The following is a 16,283-nucleotide window of genomic DNA, read 5'->3' on the forward strand; positions in this document are numbered from 1 at the left end:
TCTTCACAATATTAAATCTAATTAGTCTTTATCCAGCCAATGATGTAGTTGAACAGGGCTAACAGAATGGGACACTCTCGTTTAGCCCCCTACTCCACGTCAAATTGAGTTGTTCCGTTGTCAAGAGTTCGGACTAACCCAATTGTTGAATCGTAGGTTCATTTAAATGTCTCAACTAGTTTCGTTGGGACGCTGCTCTCCACCATGATCTTCCAAAGCCCGGTTCTAATAAGAGAATCGAAATCAGCAGCGATATCGATAACGGCCATAATGACTGACAGCTAGTATCTCTGACACTGTTGTAATATCAGGTGGAATGTCAAAACATGCACTTAACAACGTCTAAAAGGCCTAAAACGTCCTTACTCCACTCTTCTAAGCTTGTCTTGGTTACCTTTGGAGCAATTCGGAACTATTTATGAGAACATTTTAATCGCATAGTCTATCAGTGATATACCTCGGTTGTTTCAACAAACCGCCTTTTCTGAAATTAATAAAAAAAAAATGAAGTTTTTTTTAGATGTTAACAAATAAATGAAACCTAAAACGAAAAGAAATTTAAAATGAGTAATTAAACATGAAGACATCGGATAGCAGACGAAAAACGAATCCTAAGACGAACAAAAATTGAATGAACAATCAAGTCAAACTAAAAGCGAACAGAAATTACCACAAAGAGCAGAAAGGGTAATACTTCCTAAACTATCTAAGAGACTCAGACACTCTTTAAAGCCTAAGTGAAGCATTTAATTTATCTCACTACTTCAATACGAATTGACTCAAAGTTTAACTGAGGCTAAGGATGCTATCATTTCTGGGAAGATCAGAGAGACATATTTGTTTGCCTGCACAATCCTCCCTCTAAGCACTAAAAATGTCCCTTTTGCCGCCCCCCCCCCAACACTATAAATTTTCAGCTCTATCCCAAAGAGTCGTTCCTAAGATGTTACAAGTTTGCCATTTTGATAACCCAATTTGATGATTTCTTTTGATATACCTCTGTCCCACTCTAAGTAAAACTTCAAGATCAACTTGACTCCCTAGCTCCCCCAGAAAATTAAACTTTGATCCCCAAAGCTCTTTCTGAGACAATTTTGATAAGTTATTCTTATAACCTAAAATACATGGTTTGTTTCGGTCAACATCACTACCTCGTCAAGAAATAGATTCTAGTCCAAGAGGGGCTCATAGTAGCAAAAACTTTAAACAGGTTAGAAACCAAATTCTTTATACCATTTCACTCTGCCTTCTCTCCTTAAATCAAGATCTCGGGTCCCCCTCCTAAAAAATTCCTGAAAGCTTCAACTTGATTCCCAAACTACTCACACAATATCTCATATGCATTATTTTCATCACCTTACAACACTCATAGGCTTTTGATCAGCCTTGTCACTTACCCGTCAAGAGATTATAGGTTCCAAAGGGGCTAATAATGCAAAACATTTAAATGGATAATAGAAAATATTTGTATTCCCCATCCCATCTCCCCACCCCCTTTCTCCCTCTTTTTATTTGATTCACTACTTATACGTTAACAGATTTTCATTTTAATAATGGCTTATGAAGGCGAAAATTTTTAATTGGGTCGAAGACAAAAAATTTTCAGCCACTCCCCCAGGACTTAATTGGAACAGTCCCTACTCGCCAAACACATAGAACTAGGAAGTTTCAATTACATCCGTGAAGCTATTCTCAAGATATTACTGACATGTTGTATTAACGGCCTGGACAAGGGTAGGCCTACTGTTCTTAGATTCATCTCTGCCTCCTCCTCCGTGTCAAAAATGATTTGTATTCAACCCCCCTACACTCTCAGGATCCTTCAAACTGATGTCCCTAGCCGCTATTGAGATATTGCAGATATCTTATTTTATTGACCTGGGTACATAAGGTGTCGTTCGATTTACATCACTACTTCACCTTGAGTAGATTCTAGTCCCGTAATGGCTTCAAGTGCCAAAACTTTTAGGCAGATTTGAGACAAAAATAATTTCAATCCTCCTCTGATCCCTCCACGTGTTAAAAGCCAAAGTCCACATGGTCCAATTCCCAGAAGAAAACAATCTCAAAAAGTTTTAACTTGATATCCCAAGCCGTTCCGAAGACATTGAACATACGTTATCTTGATGACCTTGCAACACTGTGTCTTTCAATTAGCCTCACTACTCAAGCAGTAATACAATCAACTTCCACTGGGGCTAGCATTGCGAAAACGTTTATATTGGCTAGAAACAAAATATTTTTAGCCCCTCTTTTTCGAACACAAAACTTGAAGCTCCCAGCCACTTCCCCTTCTTTCTCCGACACTTTGGAATTTTAAACTGCATCACCCGAGCCATTGCCAATATATTCAAGATATGTCCTTTTGATTTCCTTGCAACATGAAGCATTTTTTGCTTTGCCTACTTATCGTGCATATGTAATAAGCCCCATTGTAGCTTACAGGTGAAAATCATTTTGTGGATCGAACACCAAAATTTGTTCAGCCTGTTCTCCCTCCCAAAGCACAAAATGTGAATTCCCCTTGCTCATACTTACCCCCCCCTTCTTTCTATAACATTACCTGTAAGTTTCAACTTTATACCCGATGCTGTTCCAGAGATATTACAGATACGGTGTTTTTATGAACTGGATACATATAGCGTCTATCGATTTAGGTCTAGTCCATTTTCTAATAAGAAATTCGAAGTTCGTTTGAACGACCCCCCCCCCATAAAAACCACTAGATGAAATCTTAAACTAGATTCCCAAGCCATTCCAGAGATATTGTGGCCTACACGGCTCAAAGCCACACCTGAAAATTGAATCTTTTGACTTACTCAGGTGAACGTTTCGTATCCAGAGAATACTCTTAGAAAGACCTGGGACCCTTGGCCAAGAGAATGACTCCCTAGAGCTCCTAGATAATCAAACAACCAATGCTAAATATGGCAACCCTGTCTGCAAAAACCTATCTGTGAAAAACGGATAATTTCTATAATTTAGGGTGACTGCCCCTAGAGCTGTGGCAAAAAATTGACCCCGAAACATGCATATTAGACACATGGACTTTCAGAGCCAAAAATGGCTATCTTAAATTTTAGATCCGATATAGTGAAAGCTATGGAAGCCTAGCAGAAAAAGGCAAGGAAGAAGGCGGGTTGCACTCTCATAAGTTTTCAGTCCTTAAAAAAGCGCATTCAAGATATAAATTTCAAAAATAATTAGTCCAAAGTCAAGCAACTAGTTAAAAAGCAACTAGAACTTTAAATTTTTTACGAATCTTTTTATTAGTAAAATACGTAACTTATAAATTAGCTTACGTAAAGAACTTTTGTATTATCATGTTTTTATTACATATATGAGGGGCTTCGCCCCCTCGTCAGTGCCTCGCTCTTTACACTAAAGCTTAAATTTTGTCCCAATTCATTAAGAATGACCCCTGAATCACAAAAGCCGTAGAATAAATAGTTGAAATTACTAAAAATACTTTAGCGTAAAGAGCGAGGTATTAAAAGGAGGTGAGCCCCTCATATGGGTAATAATTTCTGTTCTTTTTAAGTTTTAATGCTGCTTCTTACTTCCGGCTGAAAAAAAAACGGTTTCATATTTATTTTTTCATTGTTTTTTTTAAAGTAATGCTAGTAAATCCTGCGCTCCCTTCACGGAAATTTTCTTCCCCCATGACAAACTCCTCGATGGAAAGTCCCCCCAGCATATCCCCCTCTTCTCAACCCCTGCCTCCAACCAAAAAATCCTCCTGAAAACGCCTGTGCACTTCCCAATAACCATTACTATATGTAAGCACTGGTCAAAGTAGCTGTCAAAGTAGCAAAGTGCCACGGGAACTGTGGGGGAGTAAGTCGTCCCCAAAGACATAGTTATAAGGTTTTTCGACTACGCTGAATAAAATAGCTATCTCAAGATTTTGATCCGTTGACTTTAGGAAAAGTAATTAGCGTGGGAGGGGGCCTAGGTGCCCTCCAATTTTTTGGTCATTTAAAAAGGGCACTAGAACTTTTCATTTCCGTTAGAATGAGCCCTCTCGCAACATTCTAGGACAGCTGGGTCGATACGACCACCCCTGGAAAAAAAAATAATAAATAAACACGCATCCATGATCTGCCTTCTGGCAAAAAAAAAATACAAAATTCCACATTTTTGTTGATAGGAGCTTGAAACTTATACAGTAGGATTCTCTGATACGCTGAATCTGATGGTGTGATTTTCGTTAAGATTCTGTGACTTTTAGGGGGTGTTTCCCTCTATTTTCTAAATTAAAGCAAATTTTCTCAGGCTCGTGACTTTTGAATGGTAAGACTAAACTTGATGAAACTTATATATTTAAAATCAGCACTAAAATGCGATTCTTTTGATGTATCTATTGGTGCCAAATATTGGTGCCAAATATTGATGTAGCCAAATTTTTTAGAGTTTTGGTTATTACTATTGAGCCGGGTCGCTCCTTACTACAGTTCGTTACCACGAACTGTTTGAATACTGCAATCATTGGTTTTGACGATTACCCTGTGTCGAGTATGTTTCGTGTTGCTTCAAGTATTCCTAGCATCACACAACACCATCAACACCACTTACGTGTGTTGAGTACCTTTCGTGTTGCTTCAAGTATTCCTAGCATCACAGACAGCGCAATAGCGCTGCCTAAGTAGAGTGATGTGGGAACGTAATGCTTGTTATTTTGTTGTTTTTTTTTAGACCAGGGCACTTGGTGACGAAGTGCCCTAGTCTAAAAAAAAAAGAACAAGTAATACGTTCCCACATCACTCTTTACTTGGGCATCGCTATTGCGCTGCCTGTGATGCTAGGAATACTTGACGCATCACGGATGGTACTCGACACAGATAGGTGGTGCTGAACAGAAAGCACAATAGATATCCAAGTCAAAACTTAAAACGAGCAAAAATTAACATGAGTAGGGCTGATATCCCCCATGACTTCTCAAGACCAGAACACAATTTACACTTTACTGAAAACAAAATACGTTTAAAATGGTTTTACTTTTCTTACTTTCATGAATGAAAAATTGCCAAACTTTCAAGGAATAATTGACAGTGTATGTCAATTAAACTGACAATCCAGGGTAATTTTCTTTTTCAGTAAATTAACGGAGCTCTTTACTTTTCTTTGAAAAACTTGTTTTGTGGAAATTTTTTTTTTTAATTAATCCCATTTATGAACGGTAAGCATTGAGGTTAGAAACAAGAGGAAGGAAAAAATAATATTCCTGCAACTACGAGAAAAGTGAGGATCAAATCCAAAGTTCCGAAGCTGAGTGAAGCCAAACTTAGTTATGCATTTCGTCGGTCACAGTTTTAGTTTCTGCAGTGGTGTTATAACGGTAAGCCTAACGTGAGGGCAGTGAATGATATTAGACTGTTTACGAGGAGCAGCTTGCATAGACCATTTTTTTTTCCAGGTTCCGTGTAAAATTTTTGTTATTGGTGAGATAAACCGAGTGTGTCATGCACCAAACAACCAGTTTGGGTTCAAAAAAATAGTTTAGATCATGTGCATCGCCTCATCTGTAATACCCTCTTGGACGTGATCGGAACGATGAATCCATTAAATCGATGGCAAACAAACAAAATCAAAGTGTTGCTTCCGCAACACTTTTATCAATGAAGCCGACCAAAGGTTATCGTAACACTGTTGGCGTAGAAGCGTATATCCAATTATACTTACTTTTGAAGAAAGATGCTGGATCACTTTTCTAATTAAACAAAAAAAACAAGTTTTTTTAAATGAAAGTAAAGAGCGGCATCAAAACTTAAAACGAATACAAATTACTCCGTATATGAAAGGGGCTTTTCCTCCTCAACGCCCCACCCTTTACGATAAAGTTTGACTCTTTCTCTTAACTCTAGTTTTTAAAACAGTAAAAAACTTTAGCGTAAAGAGCGGGGCATTGAGGAGGAGAAGCCCCTTTCATATACGGAGTAAGTTTTGTTCGTTTTAAGTTTTAATGTCGCTCCTTACTTTCATTTAAAAAAAAAAATTTGTTTTATTTCTGGACATTTTTGAATTAATGCATGTTTTGATCTTGGCTCTCCGCACATAAATAATTAAAACGAAATTTGAATATTAATTTTTTTTGCTAAATGGCTTTCTCATAGTTTTAATCGGAAGATTTTGAGAAAAAAGGAGCGAGGGAGGAGGCCTAGTTGCCCTCCAATTTTTTGATTACTTAAAAAGGCATTAACTTTAAATTTTTTACAAACATTTTCATAAGTAAAAAATATACGTAACTTACGAATTAACTTACGTAGCGAACTTCTCTATTCGTGTGTTTTTATTGCGCATATGAGGGGGCTCGAGCCTCGTCGATACCTCACTCTTTACACTTAGATAACTTCGAAGACCACACTGCCTTTCCATGACGAAAGTAAAACAGTTCAAAATAGGGATGATACCTTTTTATTGACAGTGAATAGTGTTTTACTGCTGATGATGAACACTGTATATGTGTTCGAAATATCCAGTTAAATAATTTTACATCTATTCACTGTCAATAAAAAGGTATCATCCCTATTTTGAACTGTTTTACTTTCGCTCTTTACACTAAAGCTTAAAATTTGTCCCAATTCCTTAAGAATGACCCCTGAATCACAAAGGCCGTAGAATAAGTAATTGTGATTACTAAAAATACTTTAGCGTAAAGAGCGAGGTAATACGAGGAGGTAAACCCCTCATATGCGTTATAATGTCTATTCGTTTTCAGTTTTAATGCTGCTCCTCACTTTCAGTAGAAAAAACTTTTCATATTTATTTTTTCATTGTTTTTTTAAATAATGCTAGAAAATCCTGCACCCCCTCCATTGAAAGTCTCTTCCCCCGTGAGAAGTTCCTCCATGGAAAAATCCTCCCACGTAAGCCCTCCCCTCAACTCTCCCCCCACAACCAAAAAAATCCCTCTGAAAACGTCTGTGCACTTCCCAGTAACCACTACTACATGTACACAGGTCAAAGTTTGTAACTTGCAGTCCCTACCACGGGGACTGCGGGGGAGTAAGTCGTCCCCAAAGACATAGTTATTATGTTTTTCGACTATGGTGAATAAAATGGCTATCTCAGGATTTTGATCCGGTGACTTTGTCACCGGAACAAAGTGAAACTTATATATTTAAAATCAGCATTAAAATTCGATTCTTTTGATGTAACTATTGGTATCAAAACTCCTTTTTTTAGAGTTTCGGTTACTATTGAGCCGGGTCACTCCTTCGGTTAGAGTTTCACTAATAATCACGGGTCACTCCTTTTTTTAGAGTTTTGGTTACTATTGAGCCTCGTTACCACGAACTGTTTGACAAGTAAAATTTAGCTAGTGATTTCACAAAAGATGTCTCACAGAATAAAAAGTTAAAACCTAGGGTTCCCTTTTCTAGCAGGACTAAATTGCGAAAAAAAAAGAAGAGAGTAGATTGTTTATCTTGCATTCTTGAAAACAATGGTGATACTGCTCCTGACTCTCTTACATAGCCTTTCTGATAGTAGGCTTGCAAAAAAAGGAGAGAAAAATAAATTATCCATCGTATAAACCACCTTTTAGTCACAAAAGCCTTTAAACAGCTTTCTCCATAAACGAATTTCACTTCACTCTCAATTTTCTCGTCAAAAAAATCCAATTTGAAATTATTGGATTTCCAACGCCTTTCTATGTTCATTTCATCTTATTCTCAGCACCAATGTGCTTGTGAAGTTTTAAATTGTCTGCTAAAGCACGGCAAATCAATGTAACTGATTATCTGTATACAGAGGCAGCTACAGCAGAAAAAACCTTAAGCAAAGGAGGGTATGTGTGGAATTTTTTGATCAAATTGGTGACCAAAACAGATGATAATTGCATCTTCATACCTAAGCTCTCGAAATATTCCCAATGCTTTCTTCGAGGAAAAAAACAGACAAGGAGTTTAGCAAAAACTAAGGGCATTTAAAGCTCGTGGATGGCTTAAGAAATATTGAAAACATTAGAAAGGAGAGTTCCTAATCGGCTTCAGAAGCCGATTGGTTAACCTGAGAGACTGTACACACCGCGACAAACCTTCGACACCACGAGGAACCGGAAAATTGCTAGAATACACTATTATCAAACTAGCGCGTGACCAATATCTTTTGACCGGTTTAAAGAGGAAGGACGCAACGCGGATAATCGAAAGTTTATATATGCGTTTTGAAAAAAAAAGTGATTAGTGAGAATAAATTGTCACTTGAAGCTAATTCAGGAACGGTATTTATTATTCCGATTAATCTTAATGGTAAAAGCTTACAGCGATACCAAATTTATGCGACTTAAAAAAAAAGCCAGAAGCTTGTCAAAATCTCGTGGAACCTGCATCATTAGAATCAACATCGTGAGAACGATAATTGCAGTCCCCCGCAATGAACAGAAAAAAATCACTTTTTGGCATGGGTTCCTCTCATGTGTCTCTTTTTTTCTTAAGCGGTGATAGTATAAAACCAGTGGCCGTAAAATGTTGGTAGGAACTCATTTGAAATATCAAGTGTCATTTTTAAGTAAAAAAAAAAGAGATTGTCTCACAGCAAAATAGTGTTTCCTGCCATTTTGCGCCACAAAACACCAATGTTAAAAGTGACAGGAAAAGCAACTTCTAATATACCCAATTGATTTTTCACGGTTTAAAACCTTCACAAGAGGGCTTTCAGTCCCTATTATGAAAAAAGTATCTACAGTTGGCAGATTAACTTCTACAATACAACATTAATGCCAGAGTGAGTTCCGGTAAGACCCGCGCTTATTCATAAGTCGTCAGCCAATAGGGGAATGAATGACTGCAGTTATTACCCATGTTGTTGATAAGTTATCGGCAGACGATGATTTTTTTATGTAGCGAAAGCGATGCTGCTACAGCAAAGTGGTGTTATTTGCCATTCGATGGCAGGAAACATCAATTCTTAATCAAAATGGGTTCGCTCAATTAAAAGTTGTTGCATCACAAATCAAACAGTTCATGGTAACGAACTGTAAGTGAGGAGCGACTCGGCTTAACAGTAACCGAAACTGTGAGATACGGAATTTGGTATCAATAGATACATCCAAAGAATCAGCTTATTATGCTGATTCCAAATATTTAAGATTCGTCAAGTTATTTTGCCCATCAAAAGTTAGGAGCCTGAGATAATTTGCCTGATTTTTGGAAATAGGGGAGAAACAACACGTAACATTCAAGGAATCTTGATGAAACCCCACCATACGATTCAGCGTACCTGAGATCCCTACTGTAGAAGTTTCAAGCTCCTATACACAAAAATGTGTAATTTCGTTATCACGGATACGTTTTGATTTGTTTTTTAATTGTTTTTTTTTCCCTTTTTTTTCAGGTATAATCGTATATTGAGATCGGGAGAGGGTGCATTTGAACGGAAATTAAAAGTTCTAATATCCTTCATAAGTGACAAAAAAGATTGGAGGGCAACTGACCCCCCTCCCACGCCCATTTATTTCCAAAAGTTATCTGGTTAAAATTTTCAGATGGACATTTTGTTTAGTATAGTTGAAAGATCAAACATTTATGTCTTTAAGGGTAAAACAACCCCAAAGTCCGTGGGGAGAGGCCTGTAAGTTATATAAATTTGCCCCTTGTTTAATTATAGTATTTGTTATTGGGAAGTATACACACATTTTTCTGGGGGAGGGGGAATTAGTGCTTGAGGTGGATTTCCATTGGGAGGATCTTCCTTTGGAAGCGAAATTTCCGGGGCGTGAATTTTCCAGGGAAAATTTTACACTGGGGAGAAGTCACAATTTCACCATATTTTTATACGAAATTCTTTGTAATTGTCTTACACTCTCTTTGCCAACTCAATTTTGCATGTGGAGATGTTCCGGAGGAAATATCTGGGGCTATTTTCCGCATGTTTTCATTTCCGGAAAAAAAATTCCACAGAAGAGGGCATTTCGGGAGTGATCGAGAAACCGATTAAAGATTAAAGTCTTTTTCAAATAAAAGTATGCTAAGGACAATTTTTCAAGCTGAATCGTCCACAAGAAATTTTCCGGGGAGGGAGATTTTTTGCAAGGATGGAACTGTCTGGAGGGAACTTGCCAGGGGGGGGGGATACTTTACATTGGATGAAATTTTCACGGAATAGTTTCTTGGGAGAGGGGGGTATATTTCATGGAGGTGAGCCCGATTTACCTGCATTATTTGAAAAACTAATAGAAACTGATTTTTTCAAAACAAGTTTTTTAACTGAAAGTAAGAAACAACATTAAAACTCAAAACGATCAGAAATTATTCCGTGTATGAAGGGTTGCTCCATCCTAAATATCTTGCTCTTTACGCTAAAGTTTGACTGTTTGTCCCAATTTTTTTAAGAATGGCTACTGAAACAAGGGGGCCGTTTAATTAGAATAGGAAGTTTTTTTTTTAGTGCTAACAGCTTTAGCGTAAAGAGCAAGGTATTGAGGAGGGGGCAACCCTTCATATACGGAATAATTTCTGTTCGTTTTGAGTTTTAATGTTGGTCCTTACTTTCAAATAAAAAAAAAACTTTGGTCTCCAATCCCTTTGGATTTCAAAAAAAGGACTAGAACTCTCAATTTCTGATCTAATGAGCACACTTCGAAGTTTCTTTGACCTTGAGGCCTTGAGGTCAAACTTTAGTGTAAAGAGCGAGGCGTTGAGGAGAAAACAGCACCTCTCATATGCGGAATACTTCCTGTTCGTAAGTTTTAGTGTCGTTGCTTACTTTCAGCAAAAAAACTTGTTTTTTTTTCATTTAATTCAAAAAGAAAAGCCTATTGCCTATTGCTTACACATACCATTTGTTATTGGGAGGTAAACCGACATTTTTCGGGAGGCAGATTTCCTCTGGGGGAATTTTCGGTGGTAGCATGGGGGGGGATTCTCCCTCTTAAATGCTTTACTCTTTACGCTAAAGCATGATTTTGTATCCCAATCCTTTTCGGACAAAAAATGAAACATAAGGTTAGCTAAAAATTAGAATACGATAGCTTTTTGAACATTCTAAATAACGTTAGCGCGGAGAGCGAGGTATTTTGGAGGGGGCATCCACCTCACATCGTAATAATTTCTGTTCGTCTAAGTTTTAGTGTTGATCCTTACTTTCAGTTGAAAAAATTTGCTTTTTTTGGTTAATCTCTCAAAGGCACAAACAATTCTCAGGGGAAAAAATTGAAATGCCGCTTATTTCATGCTTTGGATGCGCGAGCTAATTGCATAAAGACAGTTAGATTTCCTCTGCATCACCTTTTGTCAACGTAGCGTTAATCAGCTATGCAAGGGTGGAATGTGAAGTAAATTATGCAAATAGTGTATAAAATTTTCCAAGGGTTCTGACCATAGCTCATATAGTCTACCAAATAAAAATAATATTAAATATATTAGAATCCGAAAACTTTCATTTTCACAGAGTTTACTCTAAACATGAAACAAATTCTCTTCATCACCACAATCACAGGTTGGTTTTAATATTTCTAAACAAAAGAAATTCAATTTACATTGGTCAGTGATAATTTGTGTTAGTTTATAATTAGTAGAAGTTTGAAGAAGATCAGTATAATCAGTCAAAAACTGAAGGGCATGGTGCTTAAAAGCTTGGGATAATAAACATACTACTTCATTTCTAGGTTTTGCGCGGAGTTTTGCGAATTTCATTTGCAATATTTAGGGTAAAAAAAAAAGAAATCGCTTAATATGACATTTAATTGAGAATCAGTATAACAAATTTCTAATTAATTTACTGCTATTCAAATTTACTAAGGGTGGCCTGTAATCAGGTTTTCCTCTCTTTAGATATCTAGTGAGAGCTATCTTTTTGGCTTGAAAGATCGATAGGAAGCCTTATAAATGACCATTCTATTTTCTTCAGGCTACTTATGGAATTTTCTGCACATAAGAGAGAGCCTTGTTTTTTGGGGAATCGATTTCGTGCTTTCTATAAAGCGCGACTATTTACAATTCAACAGATATTGGAGAATATCGTTAAAATCACTATTCGGTTTTCTTAGGAAGCTTTTGGAGATATATCTTGCATAATCTGCGAAGCATTAACTTTTTGTTGAATTTAAGTTGCAACTTCACTCTCCTTCGGTAAGAAAAACTTAAGTTTTTTTTTAAATTAAAGAAAGGAAGAATTTAAACTGCGATGAATCTTTTCAACTGCAAAATTTTTCGTTTGAACAACTATTGACTGGACTATTAGTTCCTAAACCGCAATACACTATTCCCAAAAATCGGGAAAACTAAAAAAGGAGCATCATTATAAAATGAGGCTCAGTTTATGGCCACATGAGCGAAACTTAGAAAAAAAGGAAAAGAATATAAATTTGAATTTATAGAAGAAGCGATTATTATATTCGTAAAGCACATAAAAAAAGGCATCAAGTGGTATGTTCGCTTTATTGGTAAGTCAGTTATATGAACTGTCATAATTTTTTGAAAATTCGTCATTTTTAACAGCTAAAAAAGTGCTTAAATCTCAATTTAAGGTACAAGCGATTATTATATTCGTAAAGAGCATAAAAAAGGCATCAAGTGGTATATTCACTTTATAGGAAAGCCAGTTATATGAACTACTATAATTTTAGCCTAAATTCAAGCATAAGTTTTATAAACTTCATTTTCCAGCACTTACAGCCCATTGGCAGAAGATACTTTGAAGCAGCTATCACAGCATGATGCTTAAGATATACATAGTAGCTAACGAGCAAGCACAAAGAGACTCCCAGCAAGAGGCTTTCCCAAAGTTTTGAAAGCTGTTCTTTGAAAGCTATTGTTTACTATTGGGAAAGCCGCTATAACTTTCAAGGTATAAATTCAGAAGTTTCCGAAACTGGCACCAAATAATCGAGCAATTTACTAAAAGGGAAAAACAAACTAAAAGCTGTTTACTGGTTTATTTTTGCTGAAAATTGGACTTGATGACAATACCTGTGCATTTTCTTGCAAGGATTAAAAATATATTTTGCTATGGAAAAAGCAAAAGCCCAAAATACAAAGTATTGTGTTAAAAAGAAAAGAAGATAAAGACAAAAATGTTGGTTCTCTTTTAGCATTGATACATATTTTTTGCGTTTTCATTAACAATTAATTCTTCTTTTTGTGACACGATCATGACAAAGCAGAAGCCTTGAACTGATATTTAGACTTAAAGATGTTAATCTTTAATGATGTAAAAACTCACAACAATAAACTCATTTGAATTTTTATTTGATTAAAAACTATTAAAATTTTTCGTACGAAAGTAAAGAACGAGGTTAAATTTAAAAAAGAAAAATTACGGCAACTATGTGGGGGCTGCAGAACCCACAGACACCATTTTCTTTATTCTTAAGTTTAATTTATACATTAAGAAAAAGCATACGCGTTTTCAGGCACGTACTTTTTTTTTATAGTAACACCTCAAGAATTAACGGGATCAATAAGATGTATTCGCTCTAATCTGTCGATTCCAGTAAGACCAAAAACCGTAAAATTTTTAATGAAGATAGATTAAATGACAACGAAAAAATAAAAGACATAAAAGTAATAACTAAAGTAATAACTACCTATATTCATTGCAAAATAGCAGAAGTCAGCACTTTATTACAGTAGAATTTACTTCGTTATCAAAACAGGAGACTAGAACTTTCGATTTTAGCTCAAACGAGCCATTTCAAGAATGAGCATGATTCCTCCAGGGAGATACAAAAAAAATAAAAAATCCAAGACTATGCTTCGAAAGACTGTTAAAAGTACGAAACTTTGAATTTTTACAGGCAGAATTTTGAATCCTCTGTTCCAAGTCTCTAAAATATGAACTATTTTCATCAGGATTACTCCTTTTATCATTGGGAACACCGCTTTTCTCTAAAATTATGTTGATCTTCTTAGGCTAGGCGCTTTTGAAAAGTAATCTTAAACCTTTTTTTTTTTTTTTTTTTTTTGCATATTAGCAATCACCACAAAAATCAGACTCTTTGGATGTACATACTACTGTCAAAATCATTACAACAGTCTTGATTTCTATTGACAACGATCGCTCTTTATTTACCCCTAAAATAGAAACAGTTAAACAGCATGATTTTACAGTTATATTTCATATTTGTTTCTGAGTTTTTTCATGAAAATCCTCGAGTATTAAAAAACAAGATCATAAAAAAAAAATTAAAAAGGCAAAACTATTCACAAGTTACTAGATAAATTTGACTAAAATCATTGTCATGGCAAATTGAGAGAGCAGTAATGATCTAACATACAATCAAGAGTTAGTCTAAGCAGCCTAATTAATTTTCTTAATTTAAAGCGATGCATGTATCGAAGTAAAAAAAAAAAATTAAAGATGTCCATAGGACATGTTCCCGAAATGACAATTTAGGTATATTTAAATAATCAACACGGTTTAGCCTCAAACAGGATTCACCAGTTTTTTTTGTGTATTTGTTTTTATCAAGCCCACAAAAATGCTACATATTGAAATGTTTTCTTACCAAGCTATGGTAATTTTCTATTATCTAATAAGATGTGGATATGTGTTTTATCAGTCTTAAGAAAAAGCATGGATAAATCACTATAGGAGGCAATGCTAAGGACACCCTTAGAAAACATGATAACTTTAAAAAGTGTACCTTAGATAGGGCATTCAACAACGGAAGAAACAGGGTTGATCCAAGAACTGAGACTTGAGGGACCCCAAAGGTGAAAAATACTGTAAATAACAATCAGTGACAAATACTACCCCTGTCACGACACAAATTTTCTGTAAATTTCTTTTGGCATCTTTGATAAGATGGAAAAAAAATTAAAATTTGACAAAAAAAAATCCTATTCTTGTCAATTCTTTAAAATCAAATGATGGTGAACAGAATCAAAGGGCTTGGCAATACCAATAAACATAGCTAAGCATGGTGATCCCTTTCTTGAGCATCGTTTATATCCAGCAGCAATTGATAAACCACAATTTCCGTCGATTTTCCTTTAATGAGCCCAAGCCAGGAAGATTGAAAAAAATTATGGGAGTCAAGGAAGCCTCAAGCCAGAAAGTCAGATAAATATACCTGAAGGTGATAGTATTTTCAAAAACTTTACTAGTCACTTGTATTTCCACCTTTTTGCAGTGTGATGATATTAGCATTTTTTCTGCATTTTAACCTAGCTAGCTATCATTAACAGGATTTACATTGTCCGGCAGTTTAGCCACATTAAGGCTTAAATTGATACTTTATTGCACAAAATGGCGAAAAACAGTACTTTGCTGCTGCGCAATATTTGAAATAGAGAGCACTAGGCATTTTCATTTACTTTGAAATGAGCACTCTCTTCATTTTCTACGATCATTGTTTCGACATAATCGCCCCTGGGTAATCATAAAGGGATAAAAGAGGCATCAGTACTATCCAAGCAGAGATGTAATATTCTTTGTTTTCCAAGGTGGGGATTTGTAAACCGTCAAATAAGATTTCCGACAAAAGTGATTTCAAGGGTGTACTTCTTATGACAATTTAGTTCTGTAATTAAAAATGACTATTTAGTTGAATCTGAATAATAACTACTGTTCCCAAATACCGCTAAATGAGAAACATTCTTGACAAGACAATTTCTTTAAAATGCCTTTTTAAATTTCGGAAATAATTTCTGATACCACACTGGCTAATCATGACAAAACAAAAATCGCACGGTAGAGAGAAACGAGGACAATAACAGCCATTGAAAAACAGAAGAAAAAGTTATGCAAATATTTCGGTTGAGACCTCCGCTCAACCGTCCTCAGTGCAGAATAATAAAAAATGCAGATAAAAGTCCAAATGACAATATAAAAACCGAACCTCAAAATAAACACTGGAACTAAAATAAGGACCCTTTCGAAGCAACGATGAAAGGGTTACCCTTTCATCGATGAATGGTTGCTACTAAGATAAGGATTCTTTCAAAGCAACGACGAAAGGATTACCCTTGAAAGGGACCATGGTTTGCTTTTTATTTGGTTGCAGCTCCTGCTTAAGCAAAACAATCTTCGCTTGCTAGAAATTTTACTCGTTTAAATGTTCGTTTTTACATACCTGACGTATCCATGTTGCCCATGTCTCGAAATAAAGTCTCCAACCATGCGCACAATAATTTCATTATAGCCAAAAAACTTTCCCAATAAGAAGCTATTGAGAGGTATCCCAAAGCATTCGTCCTGTGGGCTGACTGTAACAAGCTAGTAAGAAGAAAAAAAATCTTTAAAACTTGTTTAAAAGATAGACTATGATAAGAGACTGGCACAAACTTTACTTTTAATTAACATTCAAAACGATTAGAAGTCGCATGGTGAGAAATTCA

The 16,283-nt window shown here is 35.8% G+C and overlaps 1 protein-coding gene across 3 annotated transcripts in view; it reads right to left on the minus strand.

The window, feature by feature from the left end:
- Positions 1-16,283, minus strand: part of LOC136033060 (membralin-like) — a 226,060-nt gene that overhangs the window by 173,845 nt on the left and 35,932 nt on the right. For all 3 annotated transcript variants that reach the window (XM_065713652.1, XM_065713651.1, XM_065713653.1), the window contains exon 5: positions 16,019-16,161. In XM_065713652.1, the coding sequence (XP_065569724.1) occupies positions 16,019-16,161 (143 nt within the window). The remainder of the gene's footprint in view (positions 1-16,018; positions 16,162-16,283) is intronic.

Source organism: Artemia franciscana, chromosome 11 (genome assembly GCF_032884065.1).
Source record: "Artemia franciscana chromosome 11, ASM3288406v1, whole genome shotgun sequence".
Lineage (NCBI taxonomy): Eukaryota > Metazoa > Arthropoda > Branchiopoda > Anostraca > Artemiidae > Artemia > Artemia franciscana.